This window comes from Ceratotherium simum, chromosome 25 (genome assembly GCF_057802395.1).
Source record: "Ceratotherium simum simum isolate JZ-2026a chromosome 25, ASM5780239v1, whole genome shotgun sequence".
In the NCBI taxonomy this organism is placed as follows: domain Eukaryota; kingdom Metazoa; phylum Chordata; class Mammalia; order Perissodactyla; family Rhinocerotidae; genus Ceratotherium; species Ceratotherium simum.
Genome location: NC_141924.1, coordinates 5165874 through 5191485, shown reverse-complemented (window position 1 = coordinate 5191485; position 25612 = coordinate 5165874). Strand labels below are relative to the sequence as shown.

At 49.6% G+C, this 25612-nt stretch overlaps 1 protein-coding gene across 9 annotated transcripts; it reads left to right on the top strand.

Annotated features, from left to right (window-relative positions):
- Nucleotides 1-413: 413 nt before the first annotated feature.
- Nucleotides 414-25359, top strand: SIRAL2 (SIR2 antiphage like 2). Of its 9 annotated transcripts, none has more exons than XM_087448755.1 (10): nt 414-548; nt 5981-6023; nt 10288-10343; nt 11120-11375; nt 14803-14991; nt 17205-17333; nt 18654-18939; nt 20967-20999; nt 21915-21998; nt 24113-25359. In XM_087448755.1, exons 2-10 carry the CDS (start codon nt 6009-6011, stop codon nt 24130-24132), a joined length of 1068 nt encoding a protein of 355 aa, XP_087304881.1. In that variant the 5' UTR covers nt 414-548; nt 5981-6008; the 3' UTR covers nt 24133-25359. The 9 variants fall into 9 exon arrangements, with proteins under 9 accessions (XP_087304881.1, XP_087304875.1, XP_087304874.1 ...); XM_087448749.1 differs by having other exon boundaries at nt 415-548; nt 11123-11375; nt 14770-14991; XM_087448748.1 differs by having other exon boundaries at nt 415-548; nt 14770-14991.
- Nucleotides 25360-25612: the final 253 nt, after the last annotated feature.

Here is a 25612-nt window from a genome sequence, read left to right as displayed (position 1 = left end):
GACGTGACTGCAGGGGGGCGCTTCCGATCGCACTCAAGGCGGCCATGTCCCTGCAGAGTGCGCGCGCCCCCATTTCGCAGACGAGGAAACTGAGGACACGCGCCGCGCACGGGGCAGACTCCGCTCAGACGCATACTGGGAAGCGCGAGCAGTGTCCACGCACGCGACTGCGCCAGCGCCGGAGATTCGGGAGGCGGGGCCGGCGGGGCTGGCGGGGCGGGGCGCGTTCTGGCTCCGCCCTCTTCCCGAGGCGGGGCCTCCGGCCCCCGCGGGGCCGTTGGTTTCGGGGCGGAACCTTCGCGCGGCAAGGGCGGGCGCGCTGGGGAAGGCTTTGCGGCGGCGCGGCGGCCGGCACCGTGGGAGTGGCGGGGAGGGCAGCGCGGTCGCGGCTCCGGCTCCGCCTCCCGCCCCGGCTCCGCCTCCCGTCCCGGTGCGCGCGCAGCCCCCGGCCCGGAGACCGCCTCGCCGAGACCCCGGAGATTGGGGGCTGCGGAGCGGGAGGAGGCGGCGGGAGCGCGAGCGCCACCAGCGTCCCGGCGGCGCCGCAGGTGAGGCCCGGGGGCCCGGTCGGGAGCCCCTCAGGACCCCGAGACCCTGCGGAGCCGCCCCGGCCCCTCCGGACCGCGGACACTCTCGGGGTCCCCGGCCAGCTCCAGGACCCCGACAGACCTCGGTTCCAGGACCTCTTCTTCTCCCTCAGGACCCCCAGCCCCCTCAGGACCAGCCCCGGGCCCTCCGGACCCCCGTCTCCCAAGACCCTGCCTGTGGTCTGCGCCCTCTACTCTCGGGACTCAAACCCCGAAACCCTTCAGGATGTCCCCTGGACGCCGAGACCCCTGAGGGCCTCCGTCGCCCTGGGGCCCCCGACCCCTAGGATCCTCGGTTCCTGAGACCCCCTGAGGGTCCCCTGAGGACCCCCAGACCACCCCAGATCCTCCGGTCTCCAGGCCTCAGGCCCCCCCGCCCCCTCTCCGAGCCCCCGTCCGGGCCGCATCCCCGCCCTCGCCCCTGCCCCTCTCCACCCCTGCCCCTCTCCACCCCAGCCCCCCTCCCCCCCCGCCCCTCTCCACCCCTGCCCCTCTCCACCCCAGCCCCTCTCCACCCCTGCCCCTCTCCACCCCTGCCCTGGGCTCGTCCCCTTTGGCCCCCTCTCCACGCTGGGCTCATGGCGGGGCTTCTCTCACCTCCGTCCGTGGACCCGGGGGCGTCTGTGCAAGTCTTCCCGGGGTTGGTGCATTTTTGATGATAATAGAAAAGAAGTAGAGGCCCCTAATGGGTCACCCGATGACCCTTTGTCACCAAGCAGAGGGTGCGGCCTGAGCGCACCTATTTGCATTTGTGTTTACGGATGCATTGAGGCCAAGGCAGGGACAGTGTTTAACTTTTAATGCTCTTTGGTGAGACTCATATGGCCCCGCAGAAGAGTCTAGAGAACAGAGCTGATGTGGTGGAGGGAGGGAGGCAGAACTGAGGAGGCAAGGATCTTAGGGCCCATCCGGACGCTCTGAGGTTGTCTCCTCCTAATGTTTTCTTTCTTGGAACTAACATTGTTTTTGAATGGCTGATGGTTTCCAGGGTTTTGCACTGGAGCCAGAGAGGACACAGTCCCTGCTCTCAGGGCCTGGTTGGAGGGGGCGGTTAACCAAGTAGGTGGTTTTTGTATGGTGATAGTAATAGTGTAGTGGTGTTGAACTCAGCTGGGGTGGGGGTGGGATTCTCAGGAAGGGGCCTATGGAGGGCTTCTTGGAGGGGAGAAGAGTGACGGTGATCAGGTGAGCTGATTTCTGAAGGCTGAGGTGGAGAAGTTTGCCAGGGTCCTTCCAGGCAAAAGCCTGTATGTGAAAAGGCAGAGAGGCGGGCCACAGAGCCCCCCGGATTTTGGAAACCAAGAAGTGTGGCTGGAGCACAGATTCATCCTGGGGGGTGGCTGGAGAGACATTGCCTGCCTTAGTGAGAGAGGTTCTCAGGGTGGTGTAGGAGGGACTCTCAGGTGGGGAGAATCCAGCTCTGTTCCCGGAGGCTCATGCCCTTGGCCCTTTCTTCAATTACGCTTCTACCATCCCCTGAGTAAGTGATGAGCCACTCACAGCTGAAGGGCGACAGGAGTTGGTCCAGGGAGAGGCGGGAGGGAAGTGTTCCCAGGAGGAGACCAGATGGGAGAAACTGGGGAGTTGAACAGAGTGCAGGGTTTGAGTCGGGGAGTGGCAAGAAAGGGGGCGTTCGAGGGGAGTCGGGACCAAAGCACTGGGAGCTTCTGAAGCCCAGCAGAGGATTTGGCACTTGAAGGGTGTGGGGGCCATTGAGGGGTTTAAGGAGGGTGTGAAGATGGGTGTTGTGTCTGTGAACAAGCACTGGCTGTGGGTGGGACAACTGTTGGGAGGGGGCAGGACCACGTGGGAGATGGGGGCGACCTGGACCAGGGTGGTGGCAGTGGGGTTGTGGCTTCGTCAAGCATGGCTAAGCTTAAGTCTAGACCCAAAAGACTGGTACTCCAGCTCTTTCCTGTCTGAGCCCACAGTTTTCTGCTGGGGGATTGACTTGGGGGACTTTTTCTCCCTTCAGGCGAGGTTTTGTCTTTTTGCCTGTAGGGCAGGCGGTCCCCTAGGGCTTCACCAGGGTGACTGTCTCTGTGTCATGGTGAGCCCAGCGTCCACACAGGAGATGCCCATGTAGCCCAGGGCAGGGTGAAGAGAGGCTGACCCTCAGAAATGGGGCAGATCGTGGAGGGTTTGGAAGGTGGGCTTGGGGGTCCTGAAGGACATAGAAAGCCCTTGAAGGAGAGGCAAGTTCAGATGTGTTGTGTCAGAAATGTCACTCTGGAGACAGTGTGGCACTAGAAGGGCTCAAACTGGAAGCAGGGTGGCTCTCAGTGGTCTAGACAAGTTGTGAGGACTTGAAGGCAGTGGCATAGGGAATGGATTAGAGAGAGATTTAGGAAGAGAAATCTCCAGGACTTGTTTGTCGCAGCCTGGACTTGGGCGAGGGAGACGCTAGGATAGCGCTGTACAGCAGAGCTTTCTGCGGTGACGCTGTTTGGTGTCTGTGCTCTCCAATATGCTCGCCACTGGTGGCTGTCAAGCACTTCAAATGTGACTGAGGAACTGAATTTTAAAATTATTTAATTTTAATTAATTAAATCCAAGAAGGATATCCCATCACATACATAGGGTGTAGTGGGAAACACATTGTTATAGCCTTGTTCTTTTAAATGTTACCCCACTTTTAATGTTTCCAACAGCCAGGTGAGGTGTAAGATACCCTTTTCACAGATAAGGAAGTAGGGGCTCAGAGAGAGTAAGTAACTTACCCTTGTACTAAGGAGTACAGCGGTACCTGCCATGTGACTTCTAAGGCCGGGCTCTTTCTACTACATCCTGCTTCCTTCCCCCGAGGGCCCGCAGCGGCTCCTTGCCGGGAGAACCAAATCCTCTGAGTGGTGGCCTTGTTTCCCCAGGTGCCCTCCTTATCTGTTCCCTGCCGGAGTGACCCCAGACAGTGATGTGATAAGCCAGCGTAGACCCAACAGAAAGCTGTTGTGAGCTGGTTGTTTCGCCGGAGGCTCCTTCCTGCTGCCTCAGATCTTCCTAGTGGCAGCTGTTTCTCTTAGCATTTCTGGAAAATGAATGGAGTAAGAAGCAGGTGCAGCTGCAGATCTGCCAAACTATATGGCTTATTTGTAAAGATCGGTGGTAAAAAGAGGTAGAAACGAGTGCCTTACGTGAGGTTTTGGAGTCAGAGTGGACCAGTTAGTGGCCGGACTAGTGGCGAGATTATGGGCCATGAGCCAGAAGCAAGTTTCTAGCTTGCCCCTAACTCCTTGGGGCACTTGACCAAGTCACTACCTCTCAGAGTCTCAGTTTTCATGTCTATAAAATTAGAGTATGTGGCATCGCATAACCTTTAAGATTCCTCCAGCTCTAAAATTCTATAATTTTTGGGCCGGCCCGGTGGCGCAAGCGGTTAAGTGCGCGCGCTTCGCTGCAGCGGCCCGGGGTTCGCAGGGTCGGACCCTGGGTGCGCACCGACACACCGCTTGGTAAGCCGTGCTGTGGCAGCATCCCATATAAAGTAGAGGAAGATGGCCACGGATGTTAGCCCAGGGCCACTCTTCCTCAAGAAAAAGGGAGGATTGGCATTGGATGTTAGCTCAGGGCTAGTCCTCCTCACAAAAAAAAAAAAGAATTCTATAATTTTGTTTCATTGGAGGTTTACTTTCTAGAACATCGCTTTTCCTCTTGGGGTGGAGAAATGCTGGTGGTTCGGCACGCCTCTGGCCTCTGGCCTCTGTGTTGGTGTGTTTTACCATCATTGGCTTACCATTAAGTAACACGTCTATTTGAGTTACGCGACGTGTCACATCTGATGGGCGAACTGTTAAACAGTGAACATGTTAGCGGTTGGCAGGGTTCCTAGTAAAATGTCAGGTATGTTTGTTTGCCATTCTGAGCTGCACTGATGTTAGGAGAAAACGTGCAAGACTGCATTTACTGTGTGGTTTGCCTCTTGAAAGGGCTTAATGTCTGCACCTCGGCCAGGTGAGAAGCAGCAATAGCAGCACTTCCTAGGGTTGTGAGAGGATTAAATGAGATAATGCATGGAAAGTGCTTAGTCCTTTCCCTCAGTAGTCCTTAGTAAGGGTGCAGAAAGTGTCAGGAATTAGTGTTGCTTTTTGAACGAAACTGTGACCTTTACATTTTTTATCAGTGGTGGGGTTTGTTGTTTTCTCGATTTGAGTGGATATACCCAAGCAACTCTGGAGGCACTGGTTTCAAGAAGCAAATGAACACATTTTGGTCATTACAGAATAAGCATTTTTTTCTGTCATAATTCATTTTGACTGAATAAAAAGTGAACGGTTAGGTAGCGTGTGTTCAAATTAAGGTTTTGTATTTTCTGTAGATTGAAGAAAACAATTCATCCTGAAGATCCCTTACTAGTAGTGGCTGGGGTTAAGTTTTACCAGAACTGTGGTTAAATTCCTGTGTAGTTGTAGTGGCTGCCTTGGGTTTCGTTTGCTAGCATGTCGAATTGCAAGCCCGCTGTCGCTGAGGGAGACAAGTTTACAGTAATAGATGAACAATTTACAGTTGACAAAGTACCTTTCATGTATTCGACTCACTTAAAGTCTTCACCACAATCCAGTCAGTGATGTTGCTGATGGAATTCCCATTTGATAGATTTGGAAACTGAGGTTCAGAGAGGTCTCACGGCTGGGGATGTGGTGGCGTTTCCTTGTCTCCAGATCCTGGTTTTCTCCACCATCACTGCAGGGCTGCTTCAGGTGGAGTTGTCGGGGTTTGGGGGCTAATCCTCTCCTTGGCAGTTCAGGAAGCTTAATTTTTGTCCATGCGCGCCTTGTTTCCAGCTCAGGTGAACCTAGTCATGCTAATCACACTGGAAATACATCCCTCATCCAGATCCCAGGTGACTCATTTGGGGTTAGAAGTATGGCTATCAGATGGACTTGAACACTTACTCTTGTTGCCCAGTGATTTCTGCTTCCATGGCGCCCTTCCCAAGTCTACATGCGGAACCAGATTGCTGTGAAGAAGGCAGTTTGTGGGAATCAAATCGGAGTCAAGGGAGAGGACGGTGTTAACAAGCAGTGTGTGTCAGTGTCGTTGAGCTGGACTAGCCGGGGCCACTCCTCTGTAAAATGCTGACAGGTGGAGACGGACTGGGAGGTGCTTGCTTTATGGCTCCCAGGCGTCCAGACCTGCCCAGGTGTAGTCAGAGTACAGTTGATAGGTTGTGGCCTCCCTAAGGACATTCCAGTCCTTAGGAACCACACTGGTTACATGGATTACACTTACTACTAGTACTGCCAAGTCTCCTGCCTGCTGAGTAGCACATGTATAAATGATGTCTCCGTAACAGTAGCAGAGTGGTGTTATTGAGTCATAGCCTGCTCTGTTGCCAGGCCTTCACACGAATCAGGTCATTTGCAGTCACAGTGACCTGCGTCTGACTTTTTCCACAGATTCTGAGGCATCTTCTTCCATCACTCTATGGATCGACTACAGGTGAGTTAAAGCCAATACTTGGAGACTTTGGTGACTATTTGCAATATCCCCGCCCTGCTGTGGAGGAGGGACGTATTTGGAGTGTCTACCGCACGTGCACCCTTCCTTCAGTGTAATTAGGTGCTGTGTGCTCAGGAGCTCTCCTCATGCTCGTTCATACCACTCTAACCCAAATCACAGTTTATTTATGCAAAGAAATTAAGAGGTTATTCTGAGGACGTTTTTGAGTATCTCACAGACTTGAAACTGCTAATTCATGGTTTATGCTTGTTAAGTGAAGGTGTAGTTTGTAATAGAAAGTGATTAGTTTTAAGTTTTTTTATTATGCCACTTTTAATAATTACTATTCCTGATAAACATTTTTCTCCACCTCCCTCAAAACTTTATGCACTCTTTCACTTATTGACCCGTTCTCTTTTTCTCTCTTGATTCTTCTGGCTTCTTTCCCGTCCCTCTGTTCTTTGTGGCAATGTAGAATGGTGGTGTAATGAGTGTTTCAGGCAACGGCCAGTTCTGCAGACGAGCGCCTGGTCTGGTTCGGCAGCTCCCCGCTGGCCTCGCTGGGGTCACTCGTGCAGTTGTGGTCATCTGGATGCTTGGCTGGTGCTGAGTAGTCCCAGGTGGCTTGGCTACTTCGCCAAAGTAGTCACTTGTCCATTCCAGAGTCAGTGAGTGAGGCAGTCATTAACAGTCTAGCTCCGGGTCAGGGAGGGGGGGGCTTTGTTTGCTAGCTGTAATAACATGTTCGGTGTTTGTAGTTTATTCGCTTTTGTGTTGGGCTCAGTTTCATGAACACTTATTTAGTGCTGGATGCTGGGGATTCAAAGAATGAGGCCGGCTCTGGCCACTCTGAAGCTAGTTCGTGAAATACTCATGATCTCAATTTTTTTTTTCTTTTTTTTTCCCCCCAAGGCCCCAGTAGATAGTTGTACATCATAGTTGCACATCCTTCTAGTTGCTGTATGTGGGACGCGGCCTCAGCATGGCCGGAGAAGCGGTGCATCGGTGCGCGCCCGGTATCTGAACCCGGGCCGCCAGTAGCGGAGCGCGCGCACCTAACCACTAAGCCACGGGGCCGGCCCGCGTGATCTCAAATTTTAAGCAGAAAACATCCTGTTAAGACTTGTACTCGTGGCTTTAGATAAAAAGGACGGGAAGTGCTTATACAAATCTGTGCTGGGGCCTGATTTTGCTTTCAGAAAATGCTGATAGGTCCCTGAAAAAAAATGGGTTGCTATGATGACTTGGCTTTGGGCCTGCAAACCGTGGAGACGACATGATCACCAAGGAAACCAAAAGATGCAGCTTCTCAAGGTCTCGGAAGGCTTTTGTTCCTGTTGTCTGGGATCTGACTGGCTTCGGAGAGAATGGCGTTGGGGTGGGAGCAGAGCGCCCGAGGCTTGTGCTAGCGGAACTTCTAGGGTCGGGTACTAATTGCTTTGGAAATCTCCGACTTGGCCCTTGGTTTAAAAACAAGGAGAGATTTGGGATACTTTCTAGGTTGTTGTGAGATTTGGCTCTGATGATTGTGCTGCTGAAAGAACAGGAAATGAGGTAATGTCTTTAAACATGTAGCCTTACGACGAACTCGAAGTGTCTAAATATGGGCAGCTCTGCAGTTCATCAGTACAGAGTGATTGTGTTGAGTTTTAATATAGTTGGGTACTTCCTGTGTCGGCTGCTTTGACCCCAAAAGGTTCGCGTCAGTAGGAGGTCTGGAGGCGCATCTGCCTGTTGAGTCGGGCCTGTGCGATTCTGTCTGAGGTGCTGTCTGAGGAGCCAGCTGCAGACCACCCTCAGACGGGCGGAGAGAGACGGTTGAGCCCTGAAACCAGCAGCAAACCCCAGGGAGCGCAGGCTCCCACCTGCTGCGTAAGGGTTCAGTCCCTACGGTGGTGACTTGTGCTTGTGGAAGACTTTGAAATCACTCAATTTTGGGGTTAAGTCTAGTGCACAAAAGTTTAATTTGTTCATACTTCTTTGCAGATGTGTAAATGCAATATTTAAGTTTTCGATTTGTAACTATAATCATTTGTATATGGAGAATCAAAAGCAGTTGAACAATAATTGAAAGAACTAGAAATAGATTTTTAAAGTTCTTTACCATGGTGACTATTTAAAAAATATTCTAAAATGTTGTGTAGAGCAGGATGAGATAAAAGACTCCTTCCCATAGGTGGGAAGGAGTAACTATTTTAAGGTGATGTGGATTATTTTGGGGAGCAGGGATGGGGGAGCAATTGGATTAGTCGACTGATAAGCATCCCATTGGCTTTTCACATGGGATTGGATAGGAATGACTCCGAGAGTCCCGTCCTGCAGTGGGAGGTTAAGAAAGGAAGTGGAGGGGTGCTCATTGACAGGCCAAAGCCGGAGCTGTTTGACTCAGCAATGTGAACTTCCAGAGCAGCTTTCATATGAGAGACTCCTGAACTTTCAAATCTTGGTCAGTTAGTAAGAATTCCTATTTTATAGTTGGTAAAACTGAGGATTGGTGAATAGTTAGGTCAGTCATTGAAATCTCAGGACTGAGGTTCAGGGTTGCTTATGCTGGGATTACATAATATAGTGGAAAACCCCAATATTTGTTACTTCCCTTAGAAAATATCTAGTAGGTTAAAAAAAAAAACAATTTGACCTTTGGTGCCTCTGATAGTAACTTGGCAGTGGGAAGGAGGAGGGGGTTGGGACCGGGCACCAGCCCTGACTGCCAGCCGTTGCCCTTGGGCTGGAGACAGGCATCTGTGAGCAGCGTTTTCTTGGCCTGCCGACTGTGGTTTCTTAACATTTGGGGGAAGGTCACAGACACCTTTGGGAGTTTGATGGAAGCCCTGAACCCTTTCCTCCGGGGCGGGGGGAGGAGGTGGGGAATGTACCCAGGCACAAAGTTGTATACACATTTTCAGGGATATTCTTCGGATCCCATTTAGCTCTAAAATCTAATGATGCTTATAGACTGATTAAGCCTTGTCTCCTTACCCTGGAAAATTATTTTCAGTGACCTGATTCTAATTGAGGAGAACAAAAAACATTGCACACGTAGAGGGGTGGTTTTCAACCAGTGCTGGTTAGGATATGGCAAAACAGACACTTCCCTATTCTGCTGGCCACTTTTCTGGAAAGCAGTTTGACAGTATGCACTGAGATATTTTACAGTGTTCATATTCTTTAACTCAGCAGTTCTGCTTCTCAGAAATCTCTCCGAAATAAGTAATTTCAAAATAGGTAAAAAGCTCTTGGCACAAAGACGGTTGTCAGGGTGTTGTAGTAACATCCGCGTTAGGGATGTAGGTAATGATGGCATGTCGATAAGAGAGACTTTCGTGGATATAACTCTATGAATAGTTTTCAATAACATAAGGGAAATGCTTTTATTATAAGTCATGAAAAAAGTAGGATATAAACTATGGTCTCAAATGATCTGAAAATTTTGAAGGAAAATGTCCAGAGGGAAATACATAAATGCTAACAGTTATTGTTCATAGGTAGTAGGATTATGGGCTTTTTAAGCTTTATTTTTCTGTATATTTCCTTGTTTACAGTAAATATTAGTTCTAGAATTAGAGAGGAAAGATGATTCTGGAAAAATTGTAGAATATGGACATAGTTTGGCAATAGAGACCTACGTGGTTTAAGATTCCTGTTTTATGTAAGCCAGGAATTGACCCTTTACTCTGGGTCTTTACTTTACTCTGCTTATTTCTTTGGACTGGATTTAGTATAGCCGAGGGGAGGCCTGGCCCCTCGGAAGACTTGCTGAGAAGTGTCATGTCCATCTCGAGTATGACACTCAGAACCCTCGAGAGCACAGACACTCCCCTGAGAAACCCTGTCTGGCCCTGAGAAACCGTGTTACACTGTTTGCCGTTTTCTTCCTTCTGTGTTGAGTCTTTGTGTTCATGTCAGCTGGAAGCTCTTCTGGATAGAGTCATAAGGGGGCCAGCATGAAGCCCCCAGCACTGCTCCCTGTCACCATCTGTACTCGGCGCATGGTTGTTTCCTTCCTGTTCTGCCCAGTGTAGAGCTACGGAGAATCTGAATTGCAGCCTTTGCCTGGCCTGATACAGCACACAGACTTAGGAATGGTGGCTTAGGGAACATTCTGGATGTATGTTTTTTGTGTATGATGTTTTGCGGGTATTCTAATTTAAAGCAAGATCCAGGACCTTTAATTTTAATTCCAGCCTTAACTCTCTTCCAGGCTACTAATAAAACAGCTTTATCTGGGAAGTAGAAGTCGCAGCTGACTAATTTTTCTCTTTAGGGCTCACAGATGGATTCAGTGGAAAAGACAACAACTAGAAGTGAACAGAAATCAAGGTAAGTGAAGTCAGCCACACCTTCCACCGGGTTCGTAGCATCCATCGGAGTCTGCTTGTGTGTTATTTAGTTATTATTCCACCTGCTAAGGCGGAAGTGGAGTGAGAACACTGGTCAGGAGGGATCTCAAGGGCCACGTAACCACCCTTTGCTTCAACATAAGAAATGTTCCAGAAGGCAGTTCTCTGTCTGCCCGAGGAGGTGACCGTAGCCTGGTCTCCACACCAAGCAGCGAGTGATCAGAGGGTCACGTCTAGGACGGGGTGCGGTGCTGCGTGGGAAGGAGCGCTCACATATAAGTGGGCCGCGGTCGTGCTTGTCAGAGGGATGCGGGAGAGGCAGCCCTTTCCCTGGGATGCGTTGGGGTTGGTAAGTGGCTGAAGACCGGCATTTTGTGAGGAATTTTCTGATGTGTCGCTGGGGGTGGGGATCTTTGGTCCTCGTAGTTTGTATGTACAAGCTCTCTGCAGCTTCAAAGGAATGACAGTTGCTGAGCGTTCTGTTCACAAATACATATCACGTCAGTGTGTGCTGACCAGCGTGGGGGCTCAGGATGAGCAAGACACGACTGTCCCCGAGTCCTTACGGAATGACGATAGAACGCGCGAAATAAATGCACATAAGAGTAATTCACAGGCTTTATCTTTCAGTTAGTACAGAGTGGGGAGACGTGCGTGTGTGCCTCTGCCCTGACGCCCCCAGCTCCTCCCAGACGGCACTGTTCTTCGTGGTTGCAGTGCTTCCATGTTGACTTTCATTCTCTCTCTGTTTTTAAGTAGAAAGTTTTTAAAAAGTCTCATCCGGAAACAGCCCCAGGAACTGCTCCTGGTCATTGGGACCGGTGTCAGTGCTGCAGTGGCCCCAGGGATCCCCGCCCTCTGCTCGTGGAGAAGCTGCATCGAGGCCGTCATCGAGGCCGCAGAGCAGCTGGAGGTGCTTCACCCAGGGGACGTCGCCGAGTTCCGCAGGAAAGTGATGAAGGACCGGGACCTGCTGGTTGTCGCGCATGATCTGATCCGGAAGATGTCACCTGTAAGTTTTTTTCAAACAAGAACTTCAGGTTTCCCTGGGGCTAACTTGGTTCTGGGCCAGGTTGATGAATCTGTGAATCTAATATTTAAATTTCTGCAAGGCTGCATTGTGCTCATTTCTCAGCAGAGTCAGGCTGACGAGCCAGAAATCTTTTAGTCCATCGGATACCATCTCTTTAGACAGAGGTGATGCCAGGTACAGTGTGGGGCTCCTAAAATGGAGCCTGAATGTGTGAGATTGTCAAAGGGATGTCGTCCTACTGACTGGGGACAAACCTTGTGGCTTCATAGTCACTTAGTGAAGGGTCTCCTTTAGGTATGGTTTTGGTCTAAGCAGGCCGGCCACATCTCTTCAGTTGACACGTGATTCCTAAAAAACATTTTAAGATGGGAGGAGTTAGAGCTTCTTTGTCTGCAGGTGGAAATGATCTAGTGGAGAGGAAGAGTGTAGTGATACAGGAGACGGTCGCTGAGTGATGCCCTCGAGTCGGTGGGGCTGGTGTTGGAGGGGGTCGGCTTTAGACAGGTGCACGGCCAGGTCATCATCACACAGGTCAGCCGCGGTGTGTGGGCGCAAACAGTGGGAAGCTAGACGATGTGGTAGAGGCTCATGACAGGTTTCTTCTCGTTACTTCTGCATTTATTGAAGAAGCACACCCATCATCTGAGAGTCAGAGTGAGGAGGGGATGTTGGAGGATTAACAAGAGAAAGCATGAAACCATGACAGTGGTCATCAGGGAGACTAAGAGAGTTTAGGCTGCTGTAAAAAGAGACCCAAAACTACATGGCTTAAGTGTTGTTCCACTTATACTTCTCACAGAAGCATCTGGGTGGGCGGCCCCAGGAGAGCGTGGCGGCTTGACAGTGTGGGGACCAGGCTCCTCTTTCGTTGCTCCGCCGTCTTCGTGCAGCTTCCACTTCGTGCTCAGAGTTAGCTGCCCCAACTCCTGCTGTAAATGGGGGGCGTATCCCAGCTCGTGGGAGGGACGGGATGAAGTGCAGGGCGTGTGCCTCATCCCTGCAGGGGCCTGACTTGGAGGTCACATGTATCACTTCTGTCTTCATCCCGGTGGCCCGAGTTGTACACGTGGCTCTACCTAGCTTTACCAGCGTCTGGAAAGTATTTTTAGCTGGGTGACTACACCACGTGTGGGTGTTCTATTAATAAGGGGCAACTAGCCTCAGAGGCCAGGGGTTGGCTGCTGCCTTTTTGTAAAATAAAGTTCTCCTGGCACACAGCCACTCCCGTTCGTTTACATATTGTCCAGGGCTGCATTCACGCCTCGGCGGCAGAGTTGAGTAGTGGCAACAGAGACCGTGGGGCCGGGGAAGCCGAAAATAGCTGCTCTCTGGCCCTTCCGAGACAAGTTGCTGAGCCCAGCTTGGGCAGAAGAGGGGAAGAGCCAATGGGCCAGAGAAATGTCGTAGGCCTGCCGGGCAGCACCAAGGGCCCCTACTCATGAGGTCTGGCATTTGAAGAGGGGCCAGCTGGGCTGACACTTGTTTAACCAAGGAGATGAGTTCTTGGAGCTTTATTCTACTCTACTCTTTACTTTTGGGTATTTTTGAAAACTTCCATAGAAAAAGAGTTAAAGTGAGGCCCGTCAGAAAGGCTGTTTTTTCCCAGCTGTGTTCAGCAGGTTGAGAACAGGTACGGAGTAAGCGGAGAGTTGGTTTTATCAACGTGGAGGGTTGGGGTTTTGCCAGGGAATTCCAGCAAAGCCAGGGAAGGGCAGGGAAGCTGCAGGCGTACTCAAGGGAGAGCTGTAGTGATGCACTGTGGAATCTGAGCTGCTTCCTGGGAGGAGTTAGGCCGGCAGGGGGTGAGAGACAGTGGCTCAGTGGTAGCAGGTCAGCGGCGTGCAGGTCTTGATGGGCTTGAAGTTGTCCTGAGAGCCGAGGGGCTAGAGAGTTGGCCCTGATGAAAGGGAAAGGCTGGACAGGGGGAGGCTGGACCAGAGGTTCTGGAAAGAAAGGGTCCCCTCTTGGTAATGAGAAGGTTTGGGATGTGGCTGTAGGCATGGATGGCTGAGATGGGACAAGATCGTTGAGGGAGAGTGGTGGAGGGATTTAGAGGCCATGACGCAGAAGGGATCATCTAAGTAGACGTGAAACCCGCCATGAACTCCGACAGAAGTACAGTGGAGAGACTTGACGGGGAGCCAGGTGCCCCCCACATCTTCACTGGCCCCAGGAGTGTGAGGGCTTCAGGGACGGGGAGACCCCGTTTTCAGTGGAGGAAGGAGGTGAATGTTCACAAAAGAGGATGAAGATGGGGACTTTACTGGTGACAGACCCACTGGGAGCAGCGGAAGGGTTTTTGGGATTGGGGAGGGATAGGAGAGTGTCAGGAAAGGGAGTGCCCGGAGCCTTGGGATGGGGGTAATCTGGGAGTCCGTGACAGCTGACATAACTGGGGACACAGGGCGTGGGTGCTGAGTTCTGATGGACACTCCCAAGGCAGATGGTGATGGTGAGGGGAGGGCGGGCAGAGGTATGTCCTGTGAACGCACAGTCCAGGCTCCATTGCCCGTCCTGCCAGCCCTGGTGTGGAGACTGAGCAAGGGGTGGTCTTCCTGTGAGTGCATGGAACTTCTTGACCTCTGCATCCTCCTGGCTGCCACCCCCATTTCCCTAAGCCCTTCACAGCAGAACTCTTCAGAAGAGGTGTTTGTACTTGCTGTCACCAGTTGCTTACCTCCCCTCGCGGGTCCACCTCAGCCAGGCTCCACTGAAGCAGCCTTGTCCGGGCCACCAGTGAATGACCTTGGGTGCCACATCCAGGGCCAGGTCTCACTCCTCATCCTGTTCAGTCTCAGCAGTAAGACACACTGGCTTTCCACTGTTAAGATGCCATGAAGACACACCATTTCCTAGACCAGCGTGAGGAGAAAACCAGGACCTTTCCGCTCTCAGAGGGAAAGCTGAAGTCTGTTCCGTGGTCTTCAAGGCCACACACGATCTGGTCCAGGTCCCCTCTCTGGCCTCCCCTGCTGACAGGTCCCCTCACTCCTCTCCTGCCACGAGGGCCCCTTGCTCACCCTGAACCCACCGAGGCCCTTGCACTGGCTCTTCCCTCTGCTGAGAACACTCCAGAGGCCTCACTTCCTTGGGGCTCTGCTGGGACTTCCCTCCTCTCAGAGGCCCCTGATGCCCTCTGCCCCGTGCTGCCTGTCCCTTTCTCTGCTTGACCTTTCCCCTGGCATTTACCACTCTTGACGTGTCACGTGTTTGCACAGTGTCTGTTTCCTTCCTCTAGAGTTTAATAAACTCTGAGGACAGGGTTTTGTTTCTTTTTACACTGCGGTGTCCCCAGCACCCAGAGTACTGGCTGCTGAGGTGCCCGGCGGTTGTTGAGAGGTGATGTTCCGTAACTCCCGTTCACCTTCCCCAGCGCACAGGCGACACCAAGCCCAACTTCTTCCAGGACTGCCTGATGGAGATTTTCGACAACCTGGAGCAGCACATCCAGAACCCTCTGGTGCTGCAGTCCATCCTCAGCCTGATGGAGAGGGGCACCATGGTCCTGACCACCAACTATGACAACTTGCTGGAGATCTTCGGGCAGCAACAGAACAAGCCCATGGAGTCTTTGGATTTGAAGGACAAGACTAAGGTGCGGGCGGTGGGGGGACTGTGGGGGGTGGCGGAAAGGGCCCTGTGGTGATTGCAGGGCTGCAGGTGTGGAGGGAGCTTTCCTCTTGAGGGCAGAAAATGAGCGAGAACAAGAGGTGCTGCTGTCAGCTCCCGGGCGCTCCTTCCCCGTGGAGCGTCTGAAGCTCGCTGCCAGCTTCCTCCGTGGGGAGCGGGAACAGAGGGCAATGCGCGTCCTGTCCCGAGACTCCTCCCGCTGTCACTCCCACTGTCCTTGGCGTCTGTCCTGCAGATCTGCAAGGGCTTCCCATCGGCATTTATTTATTGTAGGAAATATGGGTAATCAAGACAGTAGTTAAGAAAAGTGAAATCACCCACAGTCCTTTCGCTGTGAATTTCGGTTAATTTGCTTTTTGTTTTTTTACAAATTGGGATTGCAATAATATGTAAAGTTTTTATCCTGTTTTTTTTTCCTTAAATATTATACTGTGAGCATTTTCCTGTCATTAAGGAATGTTTTCCCTTTTTTTGTGAGGAAGAATGGCCCTGAGCTAACATCTGTGCCCATCTTCCTCTATTTTGTATATGGGATGCTGCCACACAGGGCTTCGTGAGCTGTGCGTGGGTCCATGCCCAGGATTCAAGCCTGCGAACCCTGGGCCGCTGAAGCGGAGCAAGCGAACTTAACTGCTATGCCACCAGGCCGGCCCCAAGCTGTTTTTAAAAGCGTGACTTTAAATGGCAATAGCGTTACAAGACTAAGTTATAACTGCCACCCTCCCTCTATCATTTTTTGCATATTTTCACAAGTATAAATACCGCTACAGTGAAAATCCTTACACTTCTGTGTCCCTCTGTTTATTTCTTTAGGATAAATTCCTAGAAGAGTTTTAGGGTCAAAGGGTATGAATATTTTAAAGACAGATGATATAAATTACCAAATCGTTTTCAAGAAAGATGACCGGTTTACACTCCCACCAGCTGTGTAACTGTGTATCCCTTTCCCGTATCTTGCCAATACCTCGTGTATGAAACACAGAACACATACACTTCACTCATTGGATAGGTGAACATTTCACATTTTTATTTCTTTTATTACTAAGGTTGGACATAGTTTCTTTCTTTCTTTCATTTTTTTTTTTGGTGAGGAAGATCTGCCCTGAGCTAACATCCGATGCCAATCCTCCTCTTTTTGCTGAGGAAGACTGGCCCTGGGCTAACATCCATGCCCATCTTCCTCCACTGTATATGGGACGCCACCACAGCACGGCTTGACAAGCGGTGTTACTTAGTAGTAATAACATAAAACTCTTGCCTGTCTGGTTCACTCCGGAGAGAGGTCTCAGCCCTGCTCTGTGACAAGGAAACTGGAGCAGGTAGAGACCCTGTCTCATTTGGGACCTGAGGAGGCATGAGGCCTGGGCTCAGGCCCCACGAGCTTCCCTCCGGCAGCCTTTCTCACGGAGCATGGCAAAGAAAGCACGATGGGGCGCAGGCCGTCTGCACCTGCGGGGTGCATGGGGACTCTGCTGACGCTGTCCTCACGGAGCAGTTGCGCCCTTTCGAGCCATTAGTGACACGTGATAGAACACCTGCTCTGTGTGTCCCAGCACCGCGGTCCCATCTGTGAGGCTCGCTCCCTGTTGTAAACGTGTCTCTGGAAATAAACTGCGGACGGCATATCACAGCAGTGCTGGCTGGCTCCTCTGCCTGCTTCTGTTGGTAGAGCTGCGGGTGTTTGGCTGGTGGTGCCAGTCCCGCCCGCTGATGTGAAAGCCCCCGGCGTGGAGCTGAAACGGAATAGACGTGGTGTGCATCTTCTTAAGGACCTTTGTTCTGTATCTTGAAATGAAATCAATGTAGAGCTAGTTGATAAATTATTTTTTCCATATATATTTTTTCTAGGTATAAAAACAATATATCCCTAAGCAGTAATTAAACACGTAACTTAGAAAGAAAGTCCTCATAATCAGTCTTAACAGTTTGCTGTAATCTCAGATGTTAAAGGTGTTTTCCACGTAACAGTCTCTGTCTTTTTGATATGATATGACAGAGTAACTAGCGCTAAGAGCTGAGTTTCCCTGAGATTTTAAAGGTATAATTATAAAGTGAGACATCTCTCTTACTCTTTCCAACGTAGGTTTGAAAAACCATGAATCCAATTTTAGATGTTTTCCTCTTTTCTTTTGAATAACACCAGGTTGTTTGTCTTTGTCTTGTCCTGATCTTTGGTAGGTCCTTCAGTGGGCAAGAGGACACATCAGGTACGGAGTCCTCCACATTCACGGCTTGTACACAGACCCCTGCGGGATGGTGCTGGATCCATCGGGATATAAGGATGTCACTCAAGACCCAGAAGTCATGGTACGGTACCGCCGAAATTAGGCATTGATGCTCCCATTGGGCCCCTGGTGCCACTGGCTGTTTGGAGGGGTCTGAGTAGTCTCCTGGCTCCGGGCATTCCCGCCCCTTGGTCCACGCAGCTGCCAGGGATGGGGCGTGCTGATGGGGTCCTCAGCTGGATCCCCGGGGCCTGGCATGGGCACCGGCACATTGAACAGATGCTGAGTAACCATGCAGTGACGCCGTTGCTCAGGGATACAGTTGCATTTCTTCAGCATGACTTACAGGGCCCTGCACGGTCTGTCGTGTTTTTCTCTGGCCTCTCCTCCCTACTCAGTATGTTTCTGTGTTCATTCAGGCATCTTCTCTCCTTTCTCTACTTAGCAATCTCTTTAGCTTTCAAACCTACTTTTAAAGTTTCATTCTCTGTGAGGCATCTCTGATGTCCTAGACAAAATGAAGTGTGGAAAACGGCGTCCCAGCGTTTATGAACTCTTACGTAGCACTCATAAACGACCGTGTCTTCAGGGCTTCAGTGCGAGCTTGGGGTCAGCACTGGCCTCCTCAGTGCCCATCCCCGGGCCTGTGGACCAGGGCCAGGTGTGGCCCAGTGGGTGACGGACTGGTGCTCGTCGGGGGCATCAGTAACGCTGTTGGTGGGTTATAGGAATAGCTGTGCTGAGACAGAACCTCTCTCTGAGGTGTTAGGGTGTCGACTTGCTGAGTCTCTACTGCATGCTTGAGTGGCCCCACGTAATCTTTGCTGTGTCCACTCCCTTACGTCCCTGTCATGGGTCCCCTCCTCAGCTCTCCTGCCCTCATTCCCCAAAACCCCGTTCTCCTGGCACCAGGTCCCCCACCGAAGTTCCATCTATGATCCATTGAGACAGACGTTACTTCCAGGGTGTTGCATGTACAGTTCTGAACCGGAAAAAATTTAATGTCCCTATTTGATGTTTTACTAGTTTAAAATTGTCCATAATTCTAGAAGATTTGAGTTGAAAGTGCACTGACAAGATGGGTGGGTCGGGGAGGGGTGTGCAGTAGGTTAGTCTTATCTTGAGGCGCGTCTCCACTGGACATTGGTGGGGCCCTGGCCCGGTTACTCTGCCTGGAAAGGCAGAGGCGCCCGTGACTGTTTCCACACAGACTGCGCTAGGTCGATCTGAGCACCAAGTCCAGAGTGTGCGCTGCCTTCCTAACTTTGTTCTCCACGTGGCTCTTGGGAAAGGCCTGTTAGGGAGCAGATTTAAAAGTGCAGATATGTAACTTAATGGTTAGTCATAAGATCTTGCTTTCTTTCAGATGAGCATCCCTATTTCTTTGTTGGTTTTTTCAAAGGAAGTTCTCCAGAACTTGTACCGCACCAAATCTTTCCTGTTTGTGGGCTGTGGAGAGACCCTTCGGGATCAGATATTCCAAGCTCTCTTCCTTTACTCGGTGCCGAATAAGGTGGATTTAGAGCACTACATGGTTGTGCTCAAGGAGGATGAAGATCATTTCTTTAAGCATCAAGCAGACATGCTTTTGCATGGAATTAAAGTAGTGTCCTATGGGGACTGTTTTGACCATTTTCCGGGATATGTGCAAGACCTCACCACACAGATCTGCAAACAGCGAAGTCCAGGTAAGGGATTTCTTTTTCCTTTCAATACAGAAAACCCGTAGGCTTCTTCCAATTTTTTCCCAGATGTAATATACACACCATAAAATGAAACCGAGATGTAATTTTACAAACCATTAAATTCACCAGTCTTCCAGTTATTTATTTATTTATTTGAGGAAGATTGGCCCTGAGCTACCATCTGTTGCCAATCTTCCTCTTTTTTTTTTTCTTTTCTTTAATTCTCCCCAAAGCCCCCAGTACATAGTTGTATATCCTAGTTGTAGGTCCTTCTAGCTCTTCTATGTGGGGCGCTGCCTCAGCATAGCTTGATGAGCGGTAAGTATGTCTGTACCCAGGATCCGAACCAGCGAACCCCGGGTTGCCAAAGCAGAAGGCGTGAACTTAACCACTGTGCCACCGGGCCAGCCCCCCAGTTATTTTTAAAAAATATCTCTGTGTGGTTTAAAAAAATAGAAGATTGGGGTAACTGGTATGACTGTAATAGTCTGTACCTAGCACTTTAAAGCCGTGCTATAGTTGCCCACACTTACTCCTGCGTCAGATGGCACAGCACGCTTCAGGTTACCTTAACCAAGCGAGAACACTGCCCAGCAGCCTCACAGCTGTGACCTGGAGACCTGTCAAATGCAGACACCTCCCACCTTTGTCCTGTCACCACATTTAAAAGTTGAAACTGCCAAGGCACAAAATGATTTTATGAAGGCTTCTTTCTTTTTTCAAATAACATCTTCTCCCTGTCCTGCTGAGTGAAACACACCTTTTGAGTAATTATCCTTGGCCCTTCCTTTGGGGTGTGGTTCATCTGCCAGGAATGACCAAGGTTATTGAGCAAGTCTTCAGTTGGTCATCTTGACATAAGGGCAGTTAATGGCTTTGAGTCTGTATCATAAAACATGGATGACGGCAAACTTGGAAAGGTCTGTGTGGACTGTAATTTAATTGTAATAGGAAACGCAGATGCCCGCCCACATGGTGGAATTTGGTTAAGCGCAGAGACAGCTGGATGTGACCAGCTGCGACCGGGAGGCCTAGAGGATGCTAAGATCGTGGGTAACTGCATGCACAGATAATCCGACAGTTTCATTTTTTCCCACTAGTCCTTTTCAGAATCATTAGCAAATAGCTAATCATTAGCAAAATGGACCGATTTAAGTTGCATTCCCATTAATAAAAGTGTAAGTAGGGTGGTAGCCAGTTTCTTACTAAGAGAAGGGAACTGTGTGTGCTGCGTCTCACGCTGCTGGGAGGTTTACATTCTTGACTGTATTTCATGCTGAGTCACAGCATCCGTTGCTGCTAAATAGGTGATCTCACAGATGACGAGACGAGCTCAGAGGTGAATAACCTGCCTAGTTAGTGCCCAGGTATTCTGAAGCTGGGATTGAGATCCTGGACTGACAGCAGGGGGAAATATACCAGTCAGCATGTCCCCGGGCAGGCCCGTCTGCGTGGCTCTGGAGAGGGCAGTGGTTCTCCTCGTCTCTGCCCCGACCATCGCCTCTCCTGCCTCCACACACCCCACTGCCTGGAGGACCAGGACCTGACATACACCCCCAGCGAGCTCGCTCTCCTGGAGCGTGCCCCTGAGCACCTTCCTGTCCCCACTCAGGCCCCTTTTCCAGGCCTGGCAGCTGAGTGGATTCGACAAGCTGCCCAGGGGCTGAAAGATCTTTGGATTTGTGATCTGTGACCGTGTCCTTAAGGACATTTGTACTTATATTGGTAGGTTCTGTTCGGAGAGGATGGTGTCCCAGTGATGACGGTAGTAATAGTGACAGCAGGTACACACCCTGCTCCCTGGGTGCCGGGTGGCTCCAGAGCTTCACACATTCATTCGTTCAGGCCTCACGTCGTCCCGGGAAGGTGGAGAGGAGAGGGCGGTGATGAGCCCACGATTCCACAGCCTGCCCGAGCAGGTCCTGGTCCCGGGCCCCGTCACTGCCTCTCAGCAGACCTCGCCCCGGCCAACCCGAGGAGGACCAGACCTGAGGTCCTGGCTCTGCTGACTGTTTTCCTTTCTTCTCCAGATGCTGATCGAGTGGACAGCACCACGTTGTTGGGTAAAGCAGATCTAGACTTTGACCAGCCTGACTTGTACTTACCAGTTCTGTTGCCTTCCTGCCACTATTTGCAAAATCACAGAAGTGTTTCTCACATAAACGTTTAGCCTGTGTTAAAACAGCCACCCCAGAGATCATACATAGCGGTGCCTTCATGATGGTCCCTGCCACAGTGAAGGGATTAAACATGCATCGCATCAACTGGGAGGCACAGCTTTGTCAAACAGGGGCCCTCTGCTGGCTCCTGAGAGTAATTTCCTGTCCTGGAACCGAGAGTTGCAGGGGAATCAGAACAAGATTCTATTTGTATGATACCATTTGGTCTAAGTGTGGTAACTTTGACCCATCCCCTTCAGAAATCTTAACTGCAAAGCTTCTAAGCTTTCATGTAAAAATTTTCTATTTAATGCTTGTTTGAAATGTGAATGCTCTTCTTGGGGGGCTCACTCTGCCTGTTTATGAGTTGACGAGCCACGACTGAGGTTAGGACTTCCTGGCGTCCCCCTGGGGTGAGCTTGGCCCCAGGCTCCTCCACGCTGGTCGGTCAGTTGTGTTAGAAGGGGCTGTGGTCAGGGGAGCAGGGCATTGTGTGCGGCCCTGGGTTCCCTGCCTGTGTCTCAGCGGATCCATGGATAGCACAGTTCCTAGTGGTGGATGGGCTTCCGTTCAGGAATTATAACAGTTGCACTTTCCATCTGTACCTTATTTCCATGTGAAAGGACACATTTATTACACTTGCTTTCTTTGACTCCCAGAACCATCTTTTTTTTTTTTGAAAAAAGCATTAGCTTGATAAACATAATCTGTAGTGTATGGCAGGGATTACTGGGCCAGTAAAATCAGATTTATAAACTGGTCCTTAGAGGGTGGATTCTAGAATAGATCAGCTTTTTAACACAAGTTTTCATCTTTCAGGTAACGCATGTCAGGACTGTGCGAAGAGGAAGTTAGAAGAGAATGGAATTGAAGTTTCAAAAAAACTCAGACCGTCAGATACAGGTAAAGCATTCGTCCTTTCTGTCGTGAGCCTATCACAGGTTCCCCTTCTTTGTAGGTGTTTCAGTCACAGGGCTTTATTTAACGCCCCTCGGCCCTGGGTGGAAGGAATGATGCCCAGGGGTACCCACTTCTACAAATTTGTTTTTTTAAGTTAGCATGTTATTGAAGAAAAGCACACAAAGAGAAAGTACGCAAATTGTGAGGTCAGCCCAGTGAACGTTCAGAGTGAAACACCCGTGTTTCCCCTCCAGCTCCAGAAACAAAGCGTTGTGAGGAGCACCCTCCTGACTTGCCACTTTTCATCACCCCCCACCAACCAAGGGTGACCATGATCGTAACTCATGTCACCTTCATCTTCAGAGAAAACCACTTTAAGTCATTTGTTTTTTGTTACCTCTATCACTGAATGAGATTTATTTAAACTATTTAAAGATTTATTTAAACGATTTACTTAAATAGATCATCTCCATTGACTTTAGGAAAGGTGACTTAGCTCACTCCTGCTGTCCCCTCCCTCTCCTTCTTCCAGGTTTGATAGTAAACGATTTCTAGTTCTTTAAATACTCTGCTTGTTTACATTATTCTGACTTCCCAGTATGAGGATTGGGCTGTAATGGACCCCTCCGCTTCTCACCTCCCCTTCCTCATCTCACCTCCTCAGCCCGCCAGCTCTTACAGTGGCAGTGTGATCACCAGGGTTACCGGACTAAAAGGAAATAAGCCCTCCAGGCCGTCTATAGGTTGATTCTAAATGTTGGAAAATAAAAGCATTTACTTTATTAAAAGTGTAAATATTTTTCCTGGTTAGACAACTTGTGTGTTGTTAATGGGTTCAGTATCATGATTCCTGTGCCAGTTGCAGGACATGTTCTCAATATCAAGGTCAAATGTGTTTTTTTCCTTACATTCCATTAATTATGCTTCCATTTTTGATTGTGCATATTGGTGTTGCTTTTTATTTTTTGAGGAAAATAAAAATAACTTTCCCCATTGTCCAAAAAATAACGTTTCACAGTATTTTTAAATGTATGCATTCTCTCAGTCATACTGTCCCTCATTTCCTGAGACATCTTCTGACCTTCTGCCCCATTCTGGACTGCTGCCTACTTGTCACCCTGGAACGTCTCTTCCTTGCTCTCCTAGATCATTGCCCAGGTCTGCCTTCTTGCCCCCACCCCACTCAAACCTCCTCAGGTAGCTCCCACAGCCCCCATATGTGGAAGGAAGGTCAGCTCCCCTTAGAGAGCAGTGGGCAAGCGAGCCTGTGGGCTGGGGATCCCCTGGATACACCCACACCAGCAGCCTACTTCTCCTCAGCCAGTTATGTCTACTTCAAGAAAGCTCTCTGGTCTCTTTCTTGCAGAAAGCTTTGTCCTGTTCTGCATGTGGGTCAGAGATCAAGGTTCATCTTCTTAGTGCTGCTGACTCGTGCAGGCTGGAGAGCTCAGAGGAACGTGGCAGGCTCCCACCTGCACGGCAGTCCCTCTGTGCACATCCTCTGAGCCTTCATTCTTCTCTACACTTCAACAGACTCCCATGATATGTGTGTTGAAATTGCTCCCTCACTGACGACAACTACCCCCACACCCTAGTCCATTTAAGAAGGAGAAAAGCACTCATATTCATAGGTTGAGATTTCCACGGATCTTTGCAAACCTGATGTCATAATTTGTTGTGTTTTTTTGTGAGGAAGACTGTCCCTGAGCAAACATCTGTGTCAGTCTTCCTCTATTTTGTATGTGGGACACTGCTACAGCATGGCTTGCTGAGGGGTGTATAGTCCGTGCCTGGGATCTGAACCTGTGAACCCCGGGGCCGCCAAAGCAGAGCACATGAACTTAACCACTACGCCACTAGCCCAGCCCATAATGTTATAATTTACTTTGTCCCTGATGGTACTTATAACTCACAAAGCCATCTCTAGACAATGGCTACTATTTCTGAGGCGTTTTCAAAGTCTTTAACACGTTTTCAGTCTTTAATAAGAAAATAAGACTTTTCAAAGTCTTTAATAAGAAAAACTGTAATCAGTTTCTGAAATAGAAATCCTATTGCAAATACTTTTTTAAGCTGAAATTTAACATTTTGGTATTCCTTTCTTTTTGTTTAAACAGATGATGCTGGAGGGTCTTGAAATTTTTAAAACCAATAAAACCTGCAACTTGAAAACCAGCCTTCTGTAACCACAGTGCCATACCCAAACGATGAGGAATGTTCAGAGAACTCCACACAGGATCTCTCAGTTCCAAACCATCATATACCCCAGAAGAGCCATGTGGGTGTGTGGCCCTTGGAGGCTGGGTGAAGAGTTCCACTATGTGTGTTTAGCTGCTCCGGAGGGGAAGCATACACACTTCAGGTGTCCTTTGTGAGGACAGATGGACAGCTACCTCAGGGACCAGACAGGCAGGAAGCGAGATAGGTGGTATTCCTGACGCCTGCTTGACATGCCCTTTGGTCAAGGTGGTTTTTTCTAATAAAAAAGGGAGAGTGAAGAGTGTCCAAGCAACAGTAGTTGCCAAAGAGAAAATAAGAAACTAGACACTTACATTTTATAATTTTTATGTGGAAACATCTGTTACTGTAGAAAAAAATTGAAAAGTATGTTTGTTACATTGTTAAATAGTAAAGAAAAAATGGATTCTGGAGGCACTGCTAGTGAGAAGGTACGTTTTTTAAAAGGAAGACTAGATCAATAGCGCTTCTTTGGAATTATGAATTTTAGTAACTTCAGTTCCAAAGACCAGCAGGTCTAACTCACTAAGAAGTGGCGTCCCGAAGACCCGCAGGGCCTTTTCACAAGTGCAGTTCCATGCTGTGCAAGTCCGTTTTGTGACTGATAAGTGAGAGGTTACAAGTGGAGCACAAGACCAAGTTTTTAACTTTTAGTGAGTATAAATTCGAAGCTTTCCAAGTCTTTATTCTATGGGGTAAGGCCCAACCGTTCTGTTCTTATCTCTTAAAATTCTCTTCCCATGGCCCACGTGAAGGGGATTTGCAGAGTGAGGTGGGCAAAACTCGTGAAGGACCTGCAGCACTTTAAGCGTTTCCAGGGTTTACCCAGGGCAGAAACAGTGCGCTGGGTGCAGGGCTGTTGCCTGGGGAGAGGCCTGCTTGGTTTCTGTTTCAGAGGCTGCCTATTTTTGATGTGACATTTCTTGCCACGCCCTGGGACACTCCCCATTGGTGGCACTGTAGCTCCCCACAGGTATAGAGAAAGTTAAGAACAGGAAACATAAGGTTGAGATGTGTAGGGAATGAGAGAGAAGCCAGAGACCAGCTTAAGACCTTTTTTTCTTTTTGAAGCATGGAAAACAAATCTTTTATGTTACGTGGGTCATAAATAAAATTTTAACTTCAACTCTGTGCTCAACTTTTCTTTAGTTACAAGGCTTACTATAATGTATTTCATGAGAACTTTTATCTTGAGTGGCCACTCAATTGTGAAATCAATTAAGTGATTATTCGAATGTGTTTTAAATTTTTAGAAAGCAAACATTATGAATTGGTTTTTTTTAGACACATTTACAAAGTGCAGTCAGGGATGGATATCTGAATCTGAAGGCTGGCCAGACACAGGGTATAGCAATATGACAAGCATGGACAGTGATGTG